Genomic DNA, 20,194 nt, shown 5'->3' on the forward strand with positions numbered 1-20,194 from the left:
GATTGGCTACTGGTAATGAGATACCAGGTATCAGGTGTTGTACAAGGAGAGTCTCCAGACTCTTGAGATAAGACAACGTGAGACATCAGGCTTTTTGTAATGAGAGATGGGACATAAAATCAATAAAAAAATAATAAAATCATTCAATAAAAGACAAGCACTTCTTAACCATGTACTCCTATATCTTTGCTATATTAGTATGAGGAACAGAAAAAAACTTATATTACCTTATACACTTCACTAAAGCCACCTCTACCAAGCAGATGAAGTAATAAATATCTTTCATTTAACGTTGGGTGATCTTTGAACCTTAAGGGTGGGAGAAAAAGACACTTAGGCACATAAAAACATATACAAAAAGGTTCCTTCCATAATAAAGTTCCATACTCTCTCTTTACTCTGAGCTTTCTTTCTTTCTCACTTTACTGGTAATTTTGAATTCCATTCCATACCACTTTTCATTCTCCACCTGCACGACTACTTTTAATCTTAACTCTTTGGTGTCTGCTAAGCTTAACATTTGTAGCTGAACATTCAGGTTCAATAACCAATAGCACTGATAAAAACTCACCAACTACTGTAATTCTAAGAACTTTATGAAATCCCACAACTAGGCAGTAGGAATGATTTCCTGTGGAAAAATATACTTTTATATTGGGAGTATGGTTAATCAAGATTTTATAGGAGTATTGACATATGATTAAAAATAATTGTATGAAAAAAAAATTGTATGTATAAAGTGGCCTTCATACATGATTAGATTTTACTGTCTTTGGACTTCTATAAATAAAATTTTAATTCCCAATTAATGAAATGAAAGTTTTAAAAAGAAACTTAGGAAAAAAAACACTCAGAGATAATACTCATTAGTATTTAACACTTATTGCTCCTGCTATATATTAAGCACTCACATGTATTAATTCATTCATTTCTCAGCCAACTCTATGAAGCAGGCCTTGCTACTATCTCTTATTTTACAGACGAGGGCACCACTGCATAGAAAGCTTAAGTAACTTGCTCAGGTCAACAGTTAATACATGATAAGACTTAGCAGAAAAATGTGATTCCAAAATATGCACTCTTGAAATAAAAACAAAACAAAAACAATGAAAGCTTTATTAATTCCAGGAATAAATGTATTTTTAAAATTCAAAATCAATTGAATATAGCTTTGACAATTTCTTTTCTTGAAGAACCTGTTAATAAAAGAGATTTCTGCTAAGGTGTGTGTGTGTGTGTGTGTGTGTGTGTGTTTAAAGTAAACTCTACCCTCAATTTGAGGCTCAAACTCACAACCTGCAATCAAGAGTCGAATGCTCTACTAACTTAACTGAGCCAGCCAGGCACTCCTCTGTTTAGTTTTAAAGGAAATGTAAAGCTGTAACAATTCACTTAATTCTCATCAAGTGGACTAAGTCACATCCAGAAATAAATTTGAACATAATCTTCTGAAGAGCCAAGTGTAAATTAGTTTTGTCCTATCTGTTTTATTAGAATTTTCATCTGGTTACATTTTAGGTTATTCCATAACTGTATTATTTTCATTCACCTTATACATAGGAAGGATCTACATATTTATGAATTATACATACACAAGTGATCATGAATAGGCCTTCCCTTAAAAATAAGATATTCATAGTTCAAAAGAAACTGGCCATTTCCAATTGTGATATTCATATTAGATCACGAAGCTTTAAATGACAAGTCTTACAGATAAAGTATAAAAAGACACTCTTCCTCTCCATCAATCAAATCCAAGTAGTACCTTGCTTAATTTCAATCTTCTTCATAAAGCTCCCACCAGTCCATAGTTATTTTCTCTTCTTTTGAGTTCCATTAGCATTTAATATCTATGGCACCCATTTTGATAAGCAGGAATAAGGGCAGAGGCTGTGACTTTAATTTTTATTTTTTTCTACAGTTTTTGCATAAATCCTTTTAGTTGAAATAATTTCAACTATGGCTTACTGAGATCCTGTTAGTTGAAATAATTTCTCCTTCACTATGTAATATTAACTTTGATATTCAGCCAACAAATATTCATTTTGTGTCTAGCATATGCCAGGCACTGGTCTAGGCTCTGGGGATATAGCAAGAACAAAATGAAGTCTCTGCTCTCGTGTAGCTTACATTCTAATGTGAGGAGACAGACAATAACTAAAAAATAAAACTGTAATTCCAGGTAGTGAAAAATGCTATGAAAAAATAAAGCAAGACAAAGATAATGAGAGAGGGGATGGAGTGAGGCAAGACTACTATCTTATACAGGGTGGCCTAAGGACAGCCTCTCTAATGATCAATCATTTGGAGTGAAATAAAGAGTAAGGCACTCAGATATTTGAAAAGAACACTTCAGGCAGAGGAAATGGCAAGGACAAAGTCCTGAGATGGGAATGTGCTAAATAAACATGTTCGAGGGGCCAGCTTATCTACAACATTATAAATGAGGGGAGGATGACAGAGATGCTGGTGGTGAGGTGGCCAGAGATGAGATAATGCATGGCCTTCTGAGCATGGGAAGGACTTTGGATCTTTTTCTAAGTGCTCTGAGAAGCCCCCCAACAAGGAAATACTGTTTATGCTCTCCATAGGAGAGAAAACTTTTATCATGTAAAACTTTAAAATATGAATAATGACTCACTGCGAATTATCTTCATTATTTATTCTTTTGAGCTCTCGAATGTGAAGATTTCTGACTCTTTCCAAACGTTCAAGTTCTGCCTGGATTTCTGCCTCTTCCTGAAAATGAAGAGAGGGGACTATAACAAGCTCAATTTATTTGCAATATAAAAAAGATATTTTTACCCATGCATCAATTTTTTTTACAGTGACAGGAAGAATAGTATATTATAAAGTACCACTGAGTTAAAAGACCAAAGTGCACTTTTCAATGCCTGAAAGATGGAAAGAGATACGGCAAAGCCTATTTCAAGAAACCATCCTCCACATAAAAATCTATACCTAATGAGATGCTGAGTTTTATTCTGTAGTACAAGAAATCTATTTTTATAATATCTAAACTGAAAATGACTGCAAGGTTGTTGAAACTGACTTATAATACAAAATGAGATGAAAGTTTTATTTCTGGTACATCCCAATTTTAATTTAAGAGGGAATAATTTAGTAATACAAAACAAATGAAATGAATGTATTTTACAAAAGTCAAAAAAGGAAGAAAGGAAGAAAACAGAACTGATTATTTCTAGTCCTTACAATGTTTGAAATACACAAACACACACACACACACACACGCAATCTGACTACTGATAAATCCCACTGTCATCTTAGAGATTCTAAAACAGAAATTATATGGATAGCTGTGGTAGATCCTCAGTTATCAGAGCAGCACTAGGCAAATCCTAAAGAAATTTAACATTTAATATAAAAATTTTGGTATTTTTCATGTCTCAAAATAGACAATTTTGAGAACATTAAAAAAAAACTAGACCTCAAATTAACCACCACCCATCTTACACATCTCTTTGATTTGTCAATATAAATAAAATTGAATACTACATAAGGGACAAATAAAATACATCAAATTTCAGGGCAAAATTCTAGAAATGCCCAATTTTATAGTATTTCTGAATATTTGTTGAGTAAATAAACTGCCTTGGCCTAAATGTATACCCATTACCATTATAAATCTACACTACATGGAACAGAGGTTGTTTTTGAATATCAGACATAAATATTTCTGTATATATTAGCACCTTTTCTTTTAATGATTTATCTTCTGATTAAAAAATCCTTTATCTAAAAAATACTTCTGAAGTTTACATTGAAAATATAAGTATCATTTCATTCCAAAGCAGACAGTAAGCGATATAAAGGCTATAATACCTTTATCTAAGCTTAACCTTAAAGGAATATTCTAAGTATGATGAAGAAAAACAAATGTTCACAGATTAAAAAAACTAAATCTAAACGTATGCTGTTGGGATCCCTGGGTGACGCAGCGGTTTGGCGCCTGTCTTTGGCCCAGGGCGCGATCCTGGAGACCCGGGATTGAATCCCATGTCGGGCTCCCGGTGCATGGAGCCTGCTTCTCCTCTGCCTATGTCTCTGCCTCTCTCTCTCTCTCTGGGACTCTCATAAATAAATAAAAATTTTTTAAAAATTACATTAAAAAAATAAATAAAAGTATGCTGTTTGTATTCCACTTGACCCTTAAGGTTATTATTATTATTTTTAAATGAAACTCAACTGCTACTTGTTGCAGAGGTATTTAATATAGAGTAGGCATTAGATGATAAATAGAAACTTTCAAAATAGATTTAAGTGAAAATAAATCTTTCTAGAATTTTGGGGAAATTTTTTTGAAATACATACACTAAACAGACTTAATGTAACTGAAATGTCTTCATTAATACAGTTTCAGTCACAAATATTTATTTTAATGAAAAAAGAAAAGGTAATATTCTAGGGGATTCAATAATTGAACACTCATTATATAGACAGGAAATAGATTAAAAACCTTTGGAACAAGACTCAAATCACAGCTTAATTGCCTTAATTAGTCTTATAAAGTAAAATAAGAAACTAGCTATATAGATATTTCTATGAAAAAATTCAAATTCATTTATACCACAGAAGGTAGAAAGTGGTAACCTTTTCTTTCCATATTACTAACATTTGTGGTCTCAAAATTTGCCATTACTCTGATTCTTACACATGTAGGAAGGTACTAAACAGTTAGTAGGTTGGTAGAATTTTAAATATCCAATAAAACTGTGAGATGTCTATTTGGATACCTACTGAAATAAGTTTTACCTTTTATTTGAAATTGTGGTATGGGGATACTATTTCAAAAGAATTTATGGAAATTAAATAAATATATGAGATTCAACTAGGTTGTTGATACACATAATTACATTTGCTTAATATTTTTGGTAATCTTCAGAGGTCTATACAATGGCAGTAACCAATATTACAAAATAAATACTTGTTAAAGCAAGTAAAATATATGTCTATGTCAGTTAAGGAAACTTTTTTTGTCCTCTATAAAACATGGCAGGCATGTCCCATAAAATCTTACAATCCAAAAGCACAGGCAAGATGCATTTGGCTTGAATTATAAAGTTTACAGGAAAAAACAAAATGTCAGAAGTACTAAGAAAAAAAAAAAAAAAGCTGGATCCTAAGTATTTAAGAGGAAATATCAAGGGAAGGAACTATAACCAAGTGTTTTTTTTTAATACCCGAGTCTTAAATACCAATAGACATAAAGTTTCCATAGTCAGTGAAATAGATTTACATCTTCCATATTGTAATTTAATATTTATTCCACACATCTTGGACCTTAAACCAAAGTGACAAACTTCTGGGGGAAAGATAATTCTGCAACTCTTAAGTAATTTCTCTTAAACTCCACTGGAAAAAAAAAGTATACATAACTGTTATGTACTGAAGGTCTGTGTTCCCCTCAAATTTATATGCTTAAGCCCTGAACCCCCAGAGTGATGGTATTTGTAGATGGGGCCTTTGGGAATTAGAATTAGGTTAGGTCATGAAGGCAGAGCCCTCCTGATGGGATTAGTGGCTTTGTAAGGAGGTAGGGGAGAGAGATCTAACCTCCCCATCCTGTCCCCTCTTTGTGGGAGCACAGAGAACTGGACATGTGAGGACTTGAGAAGGCAGCCATCTGAAACTAGAAGAAATAGATCCTCACAAGAAACTGAGCCCTGCTGGATTGGATGGACCCTGGTCTTGGATTTCCAGCTTCCAGAACTGTGAGAAAATTAATTTCTGTTGTTTAAGACACCTAGTCTACGGTATTTTGTTATGGCAGCCCAAACAGATTAATACACACACTTTCCGCTAATGTTAGGGCAATATGGCCTAGTACCCTTTCCTTATACAAATGGGCAAAGCCCAGTTTTGGTATGGAACCAGGGAACAACAGTCTAGAATACAGTAGTCTCATCAACTAATTTATATTCAGTGCAGTCATTTCCAAAGATATATCCTGTAAACTACATTCTCCTTGCTTGAGATCAACAATCTCTGGGCCGTCCTCAGAATTAATCATTTTCAGAGGGTTCAGGAGAAGCAAGTATGACCCAGACTTACAACTGACCTGAATTCATTACAGAATGGAATCCTCAAACCCGTGGCAAAACTAGGCCAGGTTACTAAAATACAAGAGAGAGAACTCAAATAGATAGACTGGGCTTAATAATACCAACTCTTAATCAAGTCATCCACTAGCTGAGCAGTTAAAGCAGGGGTCTAGAAGAAACAAAGATATAGATAGCATCTCTGGAAAAGAACAGATCTTGGTTGGCACATTATGCTGTAGAAGGGACAGGAGTAAGAACAGATTTTGAGAGAGGTAGGTTTGATGATCACATACAACTTTTCTGTTAAAACAGAAAAGATACAGCAATGGACAATTTGACGGTATTTTAAAATAAGCTCTTAATATTCTGAATTAAAACCCAAGTCATACAAGTATGCAACAACAGATCTCAATATTGCCTCATGGTTTAACCTGCAAAACACACCACCTTCAAAACTTTTAACTTTTAAATTTTTATATGGAAGGCAAATTCCAAGGGCAACTTAACCAAAATGGTTTGTCTTTCAGCGTAAGTTTGACATCAATATGCTTTCTATTTGTAGGCAAATTCTTTTTTGGCATCTTAATGTCCCCTCAGCTCACCATTCTAAGGCAATAGTATATGTAAAAACGCCAGGTTAAAACTGTTAGGTGGATTTTTGAGCATTCCCCATAATGGTAATTTTTAAAACAGCAATTATTAAAAGAAAGGTGGGGTGTGTAGGCATTAAAGCTATAAAGCTTTAAGAGTTATAAAATGCATTTTCACATGTAAAACTGATACATCTCCTGAAACAATTAAACATACTAGTTTAAATTTCTTTAACAAATCTTGAGTATGTTACATATTATATCCACAAAAACCCTATTTCAAAGAGCTGCTTTTCTTTCTTTTCTTTTCTTATCTTTTTTTTTTTTTTTTTTAAGATTTTATTTATTTATTTGAGAGAGAGACAGCAGCAGAAATAGCGACCAGGGAGGAAAGGGAGAAGCAGGCTCCCCACTGTGCAGGGAGCCCAATGTGGGGCTTGATCCCAGGACCCTGGATCATGACCTGAGCAAAAGGCAGACACTTAATCAACTTAGCCACCCACGCGCCCCAAAGAGCTGCTTTTTGAGACAAGCCAAGATAAGTATTTTGATATATCATTCTCATCTTGCCTATAATCAATGAGAGTTGGTAACAAAGAAATTCTGTAGAGTGTATTATGAAGATGGCAGAAGATGAGAAAAGCTGATCACTTTGAACAGTCTACTCAACAGCACTATATAACATTACTTGGTCTAGGAAAACTAATTAAGAATGAGGTTTCAAAAAGTTTAACTCCAAATTCATTTTAGTAATATGAACAACATTAATCCCTCAAAAGTTGGTATCTGAAGGTCAAATTTTTTAATTTCATAAACCATAATGTCATTCTAAAAGTTTATCACCAGGAAAGTGACAGGTGAAATTAACAAAAGGCACTATTAAAAGCTAATGGAGAGGGCAGTGCAGAAAAGAAGAAGAAATGAACAATTTACTTCACCTTTATCCTTACGTCTCCAGGTTATTTCTATTATATGCTTTCAAATACTTTAAATATGGATATGAGATACATGAACCATTGGAAATATGAATCAACCAACAAACCGAAAGACCCCAAAGATAAAGCAAGTTTGAACTTACAGAGATAATCCTATTTTTGCTTGAATATGATTGTATAGATTGAAAATTGGGTAGGAGGCAGCAAGGGGACAAAAATTATGAAATTCCTGGGAGGCAGGGTTCATTCCTAACTATATAAATGCTTTCTTACTCCCCCCTCTCCAATCACTGAGCTGGTTCTTACTGATAAGCATACTGTATCTCCCTCAGATCTAGTTCACTGGTGTAATTATTTTAGAACCTTAATGTTTTCCTGTCTCTACACTTCATTTCCTTCTTTTTAGGGAGAGGGTGTGAGGTGTGGAGGTGGGGGTGGTATTTTATTCTCTTTTCAAATGCATAAATACATACATTAAAACCCGAGAGGGCAGCCCGGGTGGCTCAGCGGTTTAGCGCCGCCTTCGGCCCAGGGCGCAATCCTGGAGACCCAGGATCGAATCCCACGTCAGGCTCCCTGCATGGGGCCTGCTTCTTCTTCTCCCTGTGTCTCTGCCTCTCTCTCTCATGAATAAATAAATCTTAACAAAACCCTGAGAATAACTGTTAAAATAGGTTTGATTCTGTCAGTTCCCCCATTTAATTTAAACAAAACAAAATAAAAACCTTTCCAGCAGCAAATAAATGTAACAATACAACTGACTGGCAAAATTCAAATAATTTAGTACACTTCTTGAAAAAGAAATTGCAGCTGCTGTATTAGGAATTCCTTGATGTTAAACACGAACCAGATGCTGACATCACGCCACAGCACGTACGGGCACCATGCCTTACAGACTACTGTAGTCCTTTCCCCTGCTGCCTGCTTCCTTTGAACCTTTTTCAGGATTTGGGTCGATTCACAGACTTTTTTTTTTTAAGTATGAAATGATTTAACTTTCTACACAATGATGGGAAGAGCCCAGTCTTCTAGACTCTCTTGACGTACATGAATATACAGGTGACCCTTGAACATGGGTTTAAACTGCACGGGTCCACCTATAGGCAGATTTTTTTCAACAAATATAGTAAAGTACTGTAACTATATTCTCCTTATAATTTTCTTTAATAACGTTTTCTTTTCTCTAGCTTATTGTAAGAATACAACATATAATATAGAAAATTTGTGTTAATTGACTGCTTATGTTATTGGTTAAGTCTTCTGGTTAACAGTAGGCTATCAGTTTAATTTTGGGGGAGGCAAGTTATTAGTAGGCTATTAGTAGTTAGATTTTGGGGAGGCAGAGTTTTGTACCCATGGGGGTGGAGGAGGGTTGATGTTCTTAACCCCTGAACTGTTCAAGCGTCAACTGTAAAGGACATGGAGTTATAGTTCTGATTGGGAAGGGCCGGTGGCCAAGCAGTTTTCTTTTTTTGTGAAATAGTGATCTCTAGACTGAATTTACAAACATGAATTAATTAAACTCTGCTCTAACCAATGGCTAACATGACTTCTAAAATTCTGTTCAAAATTTTAAAAATTCCATTCTCTATAAAACAACTGGATTAATATTAAACATTACAGAAGCAAAACACATTTTATGTCTAAATTTTCATTTTGGAAAAAACATAAAATAAATTTTCATTTTGGTAATTGAAAATCTACTACCGAGTTAAGACATATGACTGTAAATGGGCAAACACAGAGCAAAGAATGTTTATGGATTCATAATAAGAGTAGGAGGTAATATATGAACAATGGAGTTTTCCTATCTACAGTCTGTCCCATGTTCTCTCAGCATAGTCATCTTTTATAGACAACTACTCATTTTTAAAAGGGAAGCAGTAGTAAGGACAGAATGTCAAGTTTAGAATTCTAACATTCTTCTTGGCACTTTTCTTGCCTACACATGCCAAGAAGTCAAGAACCTCATCACATTCTTCATGGGCTTAATTATGACCTTTTCTACTATAATGCATTTTCACCAGACTTCCATGGAAAATTACTGTCTATACAAGTAGCATCTTTTCTTATGTTCTGGAGAAATATAATGTACAATGTGGTTGGCTTTAATTGAGAGAAGAATTCCCAAGAGATTTCTTCTAGTCATGGCCATGAATATAAAGGTGAATACACAGATTTAGAGATTAAATCCTCTAGAATTATACTGTTCATTATTTTCATATTTTTATTCAAACCTAAAGTGACAAGAAATGTCACATATGCAAACTTATTCTCTGTGGTTATACTAAGGACTTGATAAATCAGATGACAATGGTATTCTAGAAAGAAAGACCAAAGGAGATATCAAACTTCAAGAGTATTTGGGGGTCAATTCACCTAAAACCAATGCCCTGTATTCTCCACTGTTCAAAAGGCTTGTAGACAATCCATTGTCTTCCATTTCAACTAGTTGCAAGGTCCACTGTGAAGGAGTGAGAAAAGAGCTGTGTGCTTGTTCTTGACCTGTAAAGATTTCATCATGGAAGATTAATACTGATGCTGCTGCTGCCTGTTACTGGTTGTTTCTCTTTGCAGGTGCCAATATCGGTCAGAGAACAGGATTTCAGTGGCAGAGTTGTTGCTATACTGTTATCTCTTCAGAACGGAGGCACAAGGAGAGATGAATGCCACATCGCAAGGAGCAAAGGAGAGAGAGAGAAAGAAATGGTGTCAGGTGGCATGTTGGATGTGATTTTTGTTTTAGTAGAGATTGAGATGACTGCAAATTGTTTAGCTGATTCCTTCGGTCTGCAAAGATACATTTGTGTTGGTGCTGATGATTCTTGACTAATCCTGTTTCAATTACAAGTTGGTTATGTTTTTCCAAAAAAAAACTTATGGCACTTATATTCAGAACTTACAAATCTTCTCTCTCTCTCTCTCTCACTCACTCATTCTCTTTCTTTTTCTTCCTCTCATGCACACACACAACTCAAACATATACATTATAAAGGCCAGTATCTACTAACACTATTTAATATTCCATACTGGGGTGTCAAATTTTCTATATGCATTATTTTCCTTCAGCTAACCAGATATTTTAAATCTAGAGGATGACAAAACTTGAAGACTAAAAAAAATAAAGAGTAACATACATCTGCATGCTGTTCACATCACACACTTGAGTAATAGCAGTGTCAAGACCATTCTTAGTCCTAGTAACTTTCAAAATTCTTATTTCCTCATCATTTTGGGATACTATGATAGTTAACTTGTATCATTTAAATAAAATTATGACTACAGAGAGAATCTATTACAGGGATGATGGTTTTTCAGGAATTTTTTTAAAAAGTTATTTGTGTTAATTTAGTAATAATCCTAGAAAAGCATATCCATAGTTTTCTTCATTTCCAGAATAATCTAAACTATATAAACAGAAACCTAGCAGAATGCCTCACATCAAAAAGATAAATTCCCATAACTAGAATTTGTTGAAGACTGGTATCAAAACAGGATCAATCATAAAAGCTAATTGGCATATAATTTGTTAGTTTCCTTAAATCTATAGATTCCACATATGGCACAGGTACATAAAATAGGATAGTTAGTAGCCTTACCTCAAAGAACCAACTTTTTAAAGACAGAAAATAATTTCCACTGCAACTACAAGCTTTTAATAAGGGATAACTGGGTAAGTTTGTACATAATTACCCCAAGCGAAAAGTTGTTTTTTAAAAGCTGTTTCAGGAATAATTTGCATAGTCTCCACAGATTTTAGTATATAGTTCTCTGTTCTATTCTGTTAAATCCTAAAGCTACATAAAAGGCAAGACTATGTTAGAGAGTATTTATAGTTTTTATTTTAAAAATGTGCTTTTTCAGTTGACCTTTAAAAATAAATTTAGAGTGAAAAGCAATATACCAGCTAATAAAAAATATTCTACCTAATATAATAGTCACTAACAATACTCAAGGAAAATAATATGTGAGGGAAAGAGAGCATTTGTGTGAAAAACTTAACTGTTCTACTTTACCTGCATGTTTCTGAAAAAAACAAAAAGCAAACATCACCTCTATTCTAAGATCGATGCAAAGAAAGTTACAAGTGAATTGATTCTTCTGAATGAATACAAAGAATCAATGTGCAAATCTACGTAAAATAGAAAAACTGTAGGAATAAGTATAGGTACCCTCCACTGGAATGGAAGCAGAAAAAGGTTCACATTTGGCTTTGCTGGTTACTAGCTGTATTAATTTTGACAAAACATAGGGAGAAGATCTTGGTATTCAAAAATTTAGCATTAAGGGATCCCTGGGTGGCGCAGCGGTTTAGCGCCTGCCTTTGGCCCAGGGCGCGATCCTGGAGACCCGGGATCGAATCCCACGTCGGGCTCCCGGTGCATGGAGCCTGCTTCTCCCTCTGCCTATGTCTCTGCCTCTCTCTCTCTCTCACTGTGTGCCTATAATAAATAAATAAAATTTAAAAAAAAAAAAAAAAAAAAAAAAAAAATTTAGCATTAATATTCACTCTAGAATGGTTAAAACTTCAAAGTCCATAAAATGTAATATCATGTAATCTTTCTGAAATAGGAATTTGAATCATGCCTGTTATCAAGCAGACTATGGATGTAAGTCAATCACATAGTGAATGAGTGAGCAATGATTTCATAAAAATAACTGAAAATATTAAAGAATTCTTGATATATTAAAAAAAAAGTGATGCTGCACAGTGACTTTCCTGATCTCAGAAAACAAAACTAGTAAGCCCTCAGCCCCAGAAACACGTGTTTATGTTAGCCACTGACTGACTTTTGGAGACTTCTGCTTAACTTTTATTCCTTACTCTAGCACTCTAATAGTTTTGTTTTGTTTTTCACTCTAATAGTTTTGGATTTATAGTTCTAACCCTGCAGAATAGCACAGAATGTGAACTGAACTTTATGATTTATTCAATGGTAAATATACTTTTTTCATACTTCAGTTTACCTATTCAATTACTATGATGATCTTTATAAAACACAAAGCACATCATAAATTATTCATTTCAAGAAAAAGTAAATAGGCCTTCTAGTCTCTCATGTCCAAACAACATAGGCTCAATGAAATAAGTTTTCTCTTTTGGTGCCCACAAATCTAATCTAATAATTTTACTGAACTTTAAGAGCTTTTATTAAAGACAGAGAGAGAGAGAGAGAGAGAGAGAGAGAGAAAGAGAGAGAGAAAAATGCTGGGTCTCCAAATCTAAACTCTAAGCTGACACAGTATAGGTTAATTCCTGTGTAGGTTACAAAGACCTCAAATATTCACATATCAGAACCAGCCTATGATAGAAATTATATATTACAAGTTGAGCACAGTTCATGTCAGCTTAATAAGCCCTGGAGCATAGGGAGCTGATAAGATAGAGGCTATTACATATTTTCTCTTGTTCTCTATGTGTTAAAAATGTCCAATCTACTTTTTTAGAAAACAGAATGACCTATTTTAATGGCCTATTTTCCAACCATGCTTTAGAATGCCAAATAACTTATTTTTAAAACACGTTGACTTAATGGTTATTATTTAATTTTGCAACTCTAAAATTAATATCCAGTGGTAAGCAGGCAGCTGTTAATTATTTGTGCTCTAAGATGACACTACTTATTCAAGTTTGTTCTCTATATGTACTACCAAAAACTTCTTTATAATGCATTCATTTTTCTCACCCAAAAGAGCCTCCTAGAAGAAAATGTGAGAATTCAAGACATGAGGGCATATTTCAGCATTAGTAGTTTATCCACTCTCCCAAAATATTCCTTGATATTGGTCAAAGAAAAGTAATATTATAAATTTGTTAAGAAGATAAAGTTAGAAATCTATAGCTGCTCAGTAAATCTGATAAAAGCTGAAAAAAATAAAACAGGAAAAAGATTATGAAGGGGACAATTATTAGAAAGAATGAGTAAATACAAAAAAATAAAAAGTCAAAACAGGAAAAGAGGCTAATATGGAGGTTAGACGAGAAAGTGTAATATTCTACAACAGCTTGCAACTGTTTATATAGTATCTAGATGTTTAGGTATACCTCATTTTACAACACTTACACAGAAATGTTTCAGAGAAACTAAACATTTTCAAAGTACCAGGAAAGCTTTAAAATCAACCAAGCACAACCAATCAAAACCAAACCCAAACCCTTCTCTGGAGCTTTTCAAAAAGTGAAGTATTTTTGGTAATACAAGTAGCCAATTCCTAATTTAACTGCTTTAAAATTTCAGGTTTTATACAACAGGTTTTTATTAAATAAGATACACACATGTAAAATCTCATTAGAGTAATTTGAAATTATTATATGTGAAGATAATAACCTTCCAGTTAAAGTGTCCCACTATCATGAAAAGCTGGTTAGAAAATAAATTATAAATCTTTACAGGGGACATCAAACATAGGTCTCTATGAATTCATTATCAAAATAGCTTAGGTGGATCCACAAATACCAGTACTACATCTGTACTACAAAATCCTTCAAGAGTCCCATTACAGCTCCATCTGTTACAGATGGACAGACTAAAGTTGTCTACTGTATCTCAAAGACCAGGAAAAATAGTAATTACAACAAAACAAAATACACCTTAAAAAAAAGACCAGAATAAATCATTTTAGAATTTCCTGTTAAAGTAGTTTGGGGCTGAAACTTTTCTGAGCAGGGGCATAGACAGATATAGCATAGTTAAAAACACTAATGCAAATTATATATTTATATATATTATATATAATATATATAATATATATATATAAAATTCTGTTCTGGTCCCTGTAATTGAATGGCAAAGGGTCTGAAGCACCTTGATAGCATTCCAAAAAACAAAACAGTATGATAGCAGCTGCTACCAGAATGGGTTTCTCTGTCCTACTTCACCTTATCCCAGGAAGAGAACTTCTGAAGCTATCAATCTTCGATTAGTTTCCTAATTTAATTTCAGCGATTATTCAGCCTATTAAAAAATATGTAAGTAATGTGACAAAAAAACAGAATAAAAAATGGGTCAAAGAAAAAGTATTTTACATCTGTCAGTAACTTACTTTTGTTTTTTTTTTTTTTTAGTAACTTACTTTTGAGTAGGAAAATCCACTCTATTTTTATTTGAAATGGCTTGAACTAAAAATATGAACTATTAAAAACAATGAACTGATTACAATTTCATAGTTTACAAATCAATACAAAGTTATACATTATAAAAATGTACTATACTAACACACAGCAACATTCTGATACATTATATAACTTTATACTATTCTGATGATTAGGTTCTTCTAAATTTGCCAATGTACATATATTAATTGAAACATCTCATCAAGCATTTGATAGCTTAAAAGTTAAGCCAAAGAAACAAGTTTGTTATTAATTTATAAATATTTATTATAAATAGACACAAACAATATGGAAATTTACATTTCATCTTAAAAATGAAGCATTTTTACAAAAATAGTATTTAAACAGAGTAATCTTAAGATCCTGTAAGTCTGGCCAGGAGTTACTTCTCCACTTAGGGACATGGTATTATCAGCATCTCAATGTTTATTTTTATTTTTATTTATTTTTTCATCTCAATGTTTATAAGCTGCCACAAGGTAAAGGAATGTTATTTTAATATATTTAACTTAAAAATACAACTTTAATGCCCACCCCACCCCTCTGGTTTTTGGTCTCTCTGGGTACTTTCTCTCTTTAAATGACTTTTCCAAAAAGACTTATAATACAAACTTTCCACAACCTCCAGTAACAAACTAAATATTTAGCATATGCTTCACATACCTTTTTGAGATGTCCTAGTCTAAGTTTGAAAATTTCTTCCTGTTCATGATATTCTGCCAAAGTCAACCTGTTAAAAATGAAATTGTAATTCTAGATATTAAGATTAATAGTTATTTCTTATTTACAACCAGCAAAAGAACATAAAATAAATGGAAACACTACAATGTTGACAACTTTCAGCCCAAAATATAATAAGCAAAAAGTCCTTTAAAATATTCTTTAAAATGCGTCTAATACTTAAAGATGGAACAACTAATTCATAAATTCAGCAACTATTTAATGAATGCTATGTATCAAGTGATGTTCTAGAATTTCAATCCTAAGGGTACAATGAAAAAGACATTTTCTCCTTTCATTTTAGTTTGAACTTACATTCTATAGTTCCCACTAAGGAGGCAGAAAAGAAACAATTTAATAAAGAAATAAAATCATCCCAAATAACAGTAAGTGTTATGAAGAAAACAAAAAAGGGTGGTATGATAATGACTGTATTACACTCATTTGCACAGAGTGTTAGGGAGGTGGTCTTGATCAGAACATCAAAACGAGGGATCCCTGGGTGGCGCAGCGGTTTAGCGCCTGCCTTTGGCCCAGGGCGTGATCCTGGAGACCCGGGATCGAATCCCACATCAGGCTCCCGGTGCATGGAGCCTGCTTCTCCCTCTGCCTGTGTCTCTGCCTCTCTCTCTCTCTCTCTCTCTCTCTGTGACTATCATAAAAAAATAAAAATTAAAAAAAAAAAAAAAAGAACATCAAAACGAAAACTACAAGAAAACCTGGAGTAGTATGTTTGAGACATAAGTTAGAGCAAGTGCAAGGATGCTAAGTTGGACACAGGCTGGCATACTCTGAGAAAAAAAAATATAAACATCAAAACAGCCAGAGAGGCGGTGAGCTATAGGAGAGGCAAGCAGGGGCCAGCTTATGTATGGACTTCCAGACTAAGGAATGAATTTCATTTTATTCTAAGAGTACTAGAAAATTAATGCAAAGACAGTCCAGTTGGGTACTGGTTTAAAAAAAAAAAAAAAGAAAAAACTAGACATTTTTCGTTTTTCTGCTTCCACATGTGAGGAAAAGGAATGCTAAAACTATACTCAAAGCATCAAATTTTTAATAAATATAAATAGAAGGGGATCCCTGGGTGGTGCAGCGGTTTAGCGCCTGCCTTTGGCCCAGGGTGCGATCCTGGAGACCCGGGATCGAATCCCACGTCGGGCTCCCGGTGCATGGAGCCTGCTTCTCCCTGTGCCCGTGTCTCTGCCTCTCTCTCTCTCTCTCTGTGTGACTATCATAAATAATAAATAAAAATTAAAAAAAAAGAAGAAATAAAAGCTATAAATGTCCTTTAAAAAAATAAATATAAATAGAAGACTTTAAATCTTGAAAGTGCTTTATGGTTATTTTATTAATTTCAAATATTCATATATAACTTTGAAAAAAACTAGCTTAATATATGTAGAACCATTATAAGACATAAACACTTATAACATTTCCTAGTAAAAAATGATCCTGTTTTCTGATAAAAGAAACCACTCCACAGTAAAACAACCCCCATTTCACACTACAATACTGAAAGAATTGCTTTTATCTATCATACTCAAGCTTGTTTGTTTACTCATGTGTTCTGGGGGTATTTGGCAAAGCTCCTAACCCAGATATGATTTATTTATGTTTATTCAGGTCCTTCAGCAACATTTAGTATAAATGCTATTCTCCTTTAGCTAGATGTTAAATTTACTAATTCTAAAGAAAGCCTATTCAAAGGAAACAACAATCTTCCAAGAAATTCAGTTCGTATTCCACTAGAAATACCTTAAGAGTGAAAAAATAAACATTTAAATTAAATCTGTCTACCAAGTCTTAGGTTAACACAACTGCTGGGTTTTATTACACCAAATAAAGCAACAGTGGACAGCTGCAGCAGATGCTTCAGGTAGACTTAGAGAAGTGTGGCAGTGTGAATGTAGAGGGAGTTAAAGGGAGAAGAGGGAAACGTGATATTAAAAGGTTTAGAAACTAAAAAGGATAAAATCTCAACTAATCCAATAAAGAAAAGCTATAGGAATTTATGGCAAATAGTTTCTGGATAGGCATATATATGCCACCAATGAAAATCTGGTGCAATTTGAATTTCCCCAAATTTTTGAAACTGTATTCTACTAAGAAGTTTGGCTCTCATGCAAATTTGCAGTCTTTATATATGCAGATGGCTGGGAATTTCTGTATTTGGAGGTAAGCATATTTAGTTGGTGTATTTTTCAACTAGTATTCTTGTGAGTTAAAAATGAATATCAGTTCACTGATGATTTAGTTCGTTGAATATATTGTTTGGTTAATCTTACAACATAACGTAATGCATATCTGGTATCAATAGCATTTAGTTCCAGTTGTTTTTTTTTTTTTTTTTTTTTATGATAGTCACAGAGAGAGAGAGAGAGTCAGAGACACAGGCAGAGGGAGAAGCAGGCTCCACGCACCGGGAGTCCCGACGTGGGACTTGATCCCGGGTCTCCGGGATTGCGCCCTGGGCCAAAGGCAGGCACCAAACCGCTGCGCCACCCAGGGATCCCTAGTTCCAGTTGTTAATATGCTTTGTGTTGTGGTTCAAATCATCCACATCCCTATAGCTAAGGCAAAGTCATACAAATACTCCCTCCCCAATTTTCTTAGTAGAGTGATACTTCTTGATTTAAAAAACTTTGACCCCAGAGCATTATTTCACAGGTCTACTTTGATATTAAACACATACAATTCCCACTAAAGATTAATGGCACCTGGGATCCCTGGGTGGCGCAGCGGTTTGGCGCCTGCCTTTGGCCCAGGGAGCGATCCTGGAGACCTGGGATCAAATCCCACATCGGGCTCCTGGTGCATGGAGCCTGCTTCTCCCTCGGCCTATGTCTCTCCCTCTCTCTCTCTCTGTGACTATCATAAATAAATAAAAATTGAAAAAAAAATTAAAAAAAAAAAGATTAATGGCACCTTTTATCATCAGCAGAACTTAGCTATTTCCTTCCTGCATTTTGAGTACTACTACTATAACTACTATTAAGCTTCAAGTAAATAGGAAAGTATATATATTCACTAATTTCTCTATGCTTGGTTTTGAAGCATTAATAAACAAATTCTGCAGAAAGTACTAAATACTAGACTACTGAATTTCTATGGCAGTGATTCTTACCATTTTATGATAGTGGATATTTAAAAATAATCTAAAGGAATTTATAAACATTCTCCAGAAAATTTCACATATACATAAATTTGGGGATTCACAGCTCTCCGTTTAAGAATTCCTATTCCAGATTGTCTCACCAAATAGAATGCAAGCTTCAAAACAGCAAAGACGACATTTCTTAAATTTCTCTGCATTTCCCTAGCAGGAAGTATCTGACATATATTAGAGATCTTAAGATATCTCTATTGTCATTTCATTATTATTTTCATTAATGAAATGTTTTTAATTAAAATGTAAAATATCTGAAAATGAACAAAAAAGTAAAATAAATTTAGGTAAAAATTGAGGACAATCCTTTTCAAAGAATAAAAAGAGCTAAGCTAATTAATGTTAATCTTAATGGCACTTAAATCCTACATAATTATTTTTATGATGTGTTTTTAAGACCCTAAAAAAGTTCACACTCTTAAGCAAGTCAGTTGGTTAAGTTACTTAGCAAATCTTTTATTCACACATGTGAAGATAAAGTCTAAATCCTCCCTATATGAATCATATCTGATATTACAGCCAATGATTAATATATTATTAGGTTCAAATATAATATGTGTCCTTATTTAGAGGCATGCTAAAAGCTCCTAAAATAGGTTTATATAAAACTTTATTTTAAAAGCCAAGAAAGGGATCCCTGGGTGGTGCAGCGGTTTAGCGCCTGCCTTTGGCCCAGGGCGCAATTCTGGAGACCCAGGATCGAATCCCACGTCGGGCTCCCGGTGCATGGAGCCTGCTTCTCCCTCTGCCTGTGTCTCTGCCTCTCTCTCTCTCACTCTGTGTGACTATCATAAATAAAAATTAAAAAAATAAAATAAAATAAAATAAAAGCCAAGAAAAAAAAAGCCAAGAAACTTAAACCTCAAACATAAAACTTAATAACTCTTGATAATCTTCCATAATGAGTCTGAATGGATGAGAATTTTATTTTTAATCCAAAGAACTGTTTTATAATAGTTTGATATAAATGTGAGATGACTGTAATAGAAATATTACAGTCATATAGACTGTAATATTCAGTCAAATAGAATATTCAAATATTCAGTCAAATAGAAATAATGAGCACAAATAACAGAAAACAAGATACTCATTTCAAACAAATTTGATACTCAATTCTTTAAAGAGATTCTGTTTAAGAAACTCAAAGTTAAGGAGTGCAAGCTATGGTAAATAAGACTATTACAGGCACTTAAGAATAAAAAAAAGCAAGCCCATTTATTTGTACAATTTAGCAAACATTTACCAAACATTAAGCTATGCACTATGCACTAAGGATTAGATTTTTTAAATGAGGAAGGGTAAAACAAACAAACAAATAAATAAATGAGGAAGGGTAGGACATGAGAGTAGTCTGCCTTTGAAAAGCCCCCCAAAAAAACTAGAAATAGAAGTTCCTCAACATGGGGCACCCAGGTGGCTCAGTTGGTTAAGCATCTGCCTTTGGCTCAGGTGGTGATCTCAGGGTCCTGGGATTGAGCCCCATTTTGGGCTCCCTGCTCATGGAGGCCTGCTTCTCCCTCTCCCTTTGCCCCTTCTCCTGCCCCCTGTTCATTCTTGCACTTTCTCTGAAATAAATAAAATCGTTAAAAAAAAAGTTGTTCTTC

The 20,194-nt window shown here is 34.0% G+C and overlaps 1 protein-coding gene across 4 annotated transcripts in view; it reads right to left on the reverse strand.

The window, feature by feature from the left end:
• Positions 1-20,194, reverse strand: part of TLK1 (tousled like kinase 1) — a 150,437-nt gene that overhangs the window by 17,603 nt on the left and 112,640 nt on the right. For all 4 annotated transcript variants that reach the window (XM_025460142.3, XM_049106085.1, XM_025460141.3 and 1 more), the window contains 3 exons: positions 15,365-15,431; positions 2,642-2,739; positions 228-309 (listed from right to left, as the gene is read on the reverse strand). In XM_025460142.3, coding sequence (XP_025315927.3) covers positions 228-309; positions 2,642-2,739; positions 15,365-15,431 — 247 coding nt within the window. The remainder of the gene's footprint in view (positions 1-227; positions 310-2,641; positions 2,740-15,364; positions 15,432-20,194) is intronic.

This window comes from Canis lupus, chromosome 36 (assembly GCF_003254725.2).
Source record: "Canis lupus dingo isolate Sandy chromosome 36, ASM325472v2, whole genome shotgun sequence".
Lineage (NCBI taxonomy): Eukaryota > Metazoa > Chordata > Mammalia > Carnivora > Canidae > Canis > Canis lupus.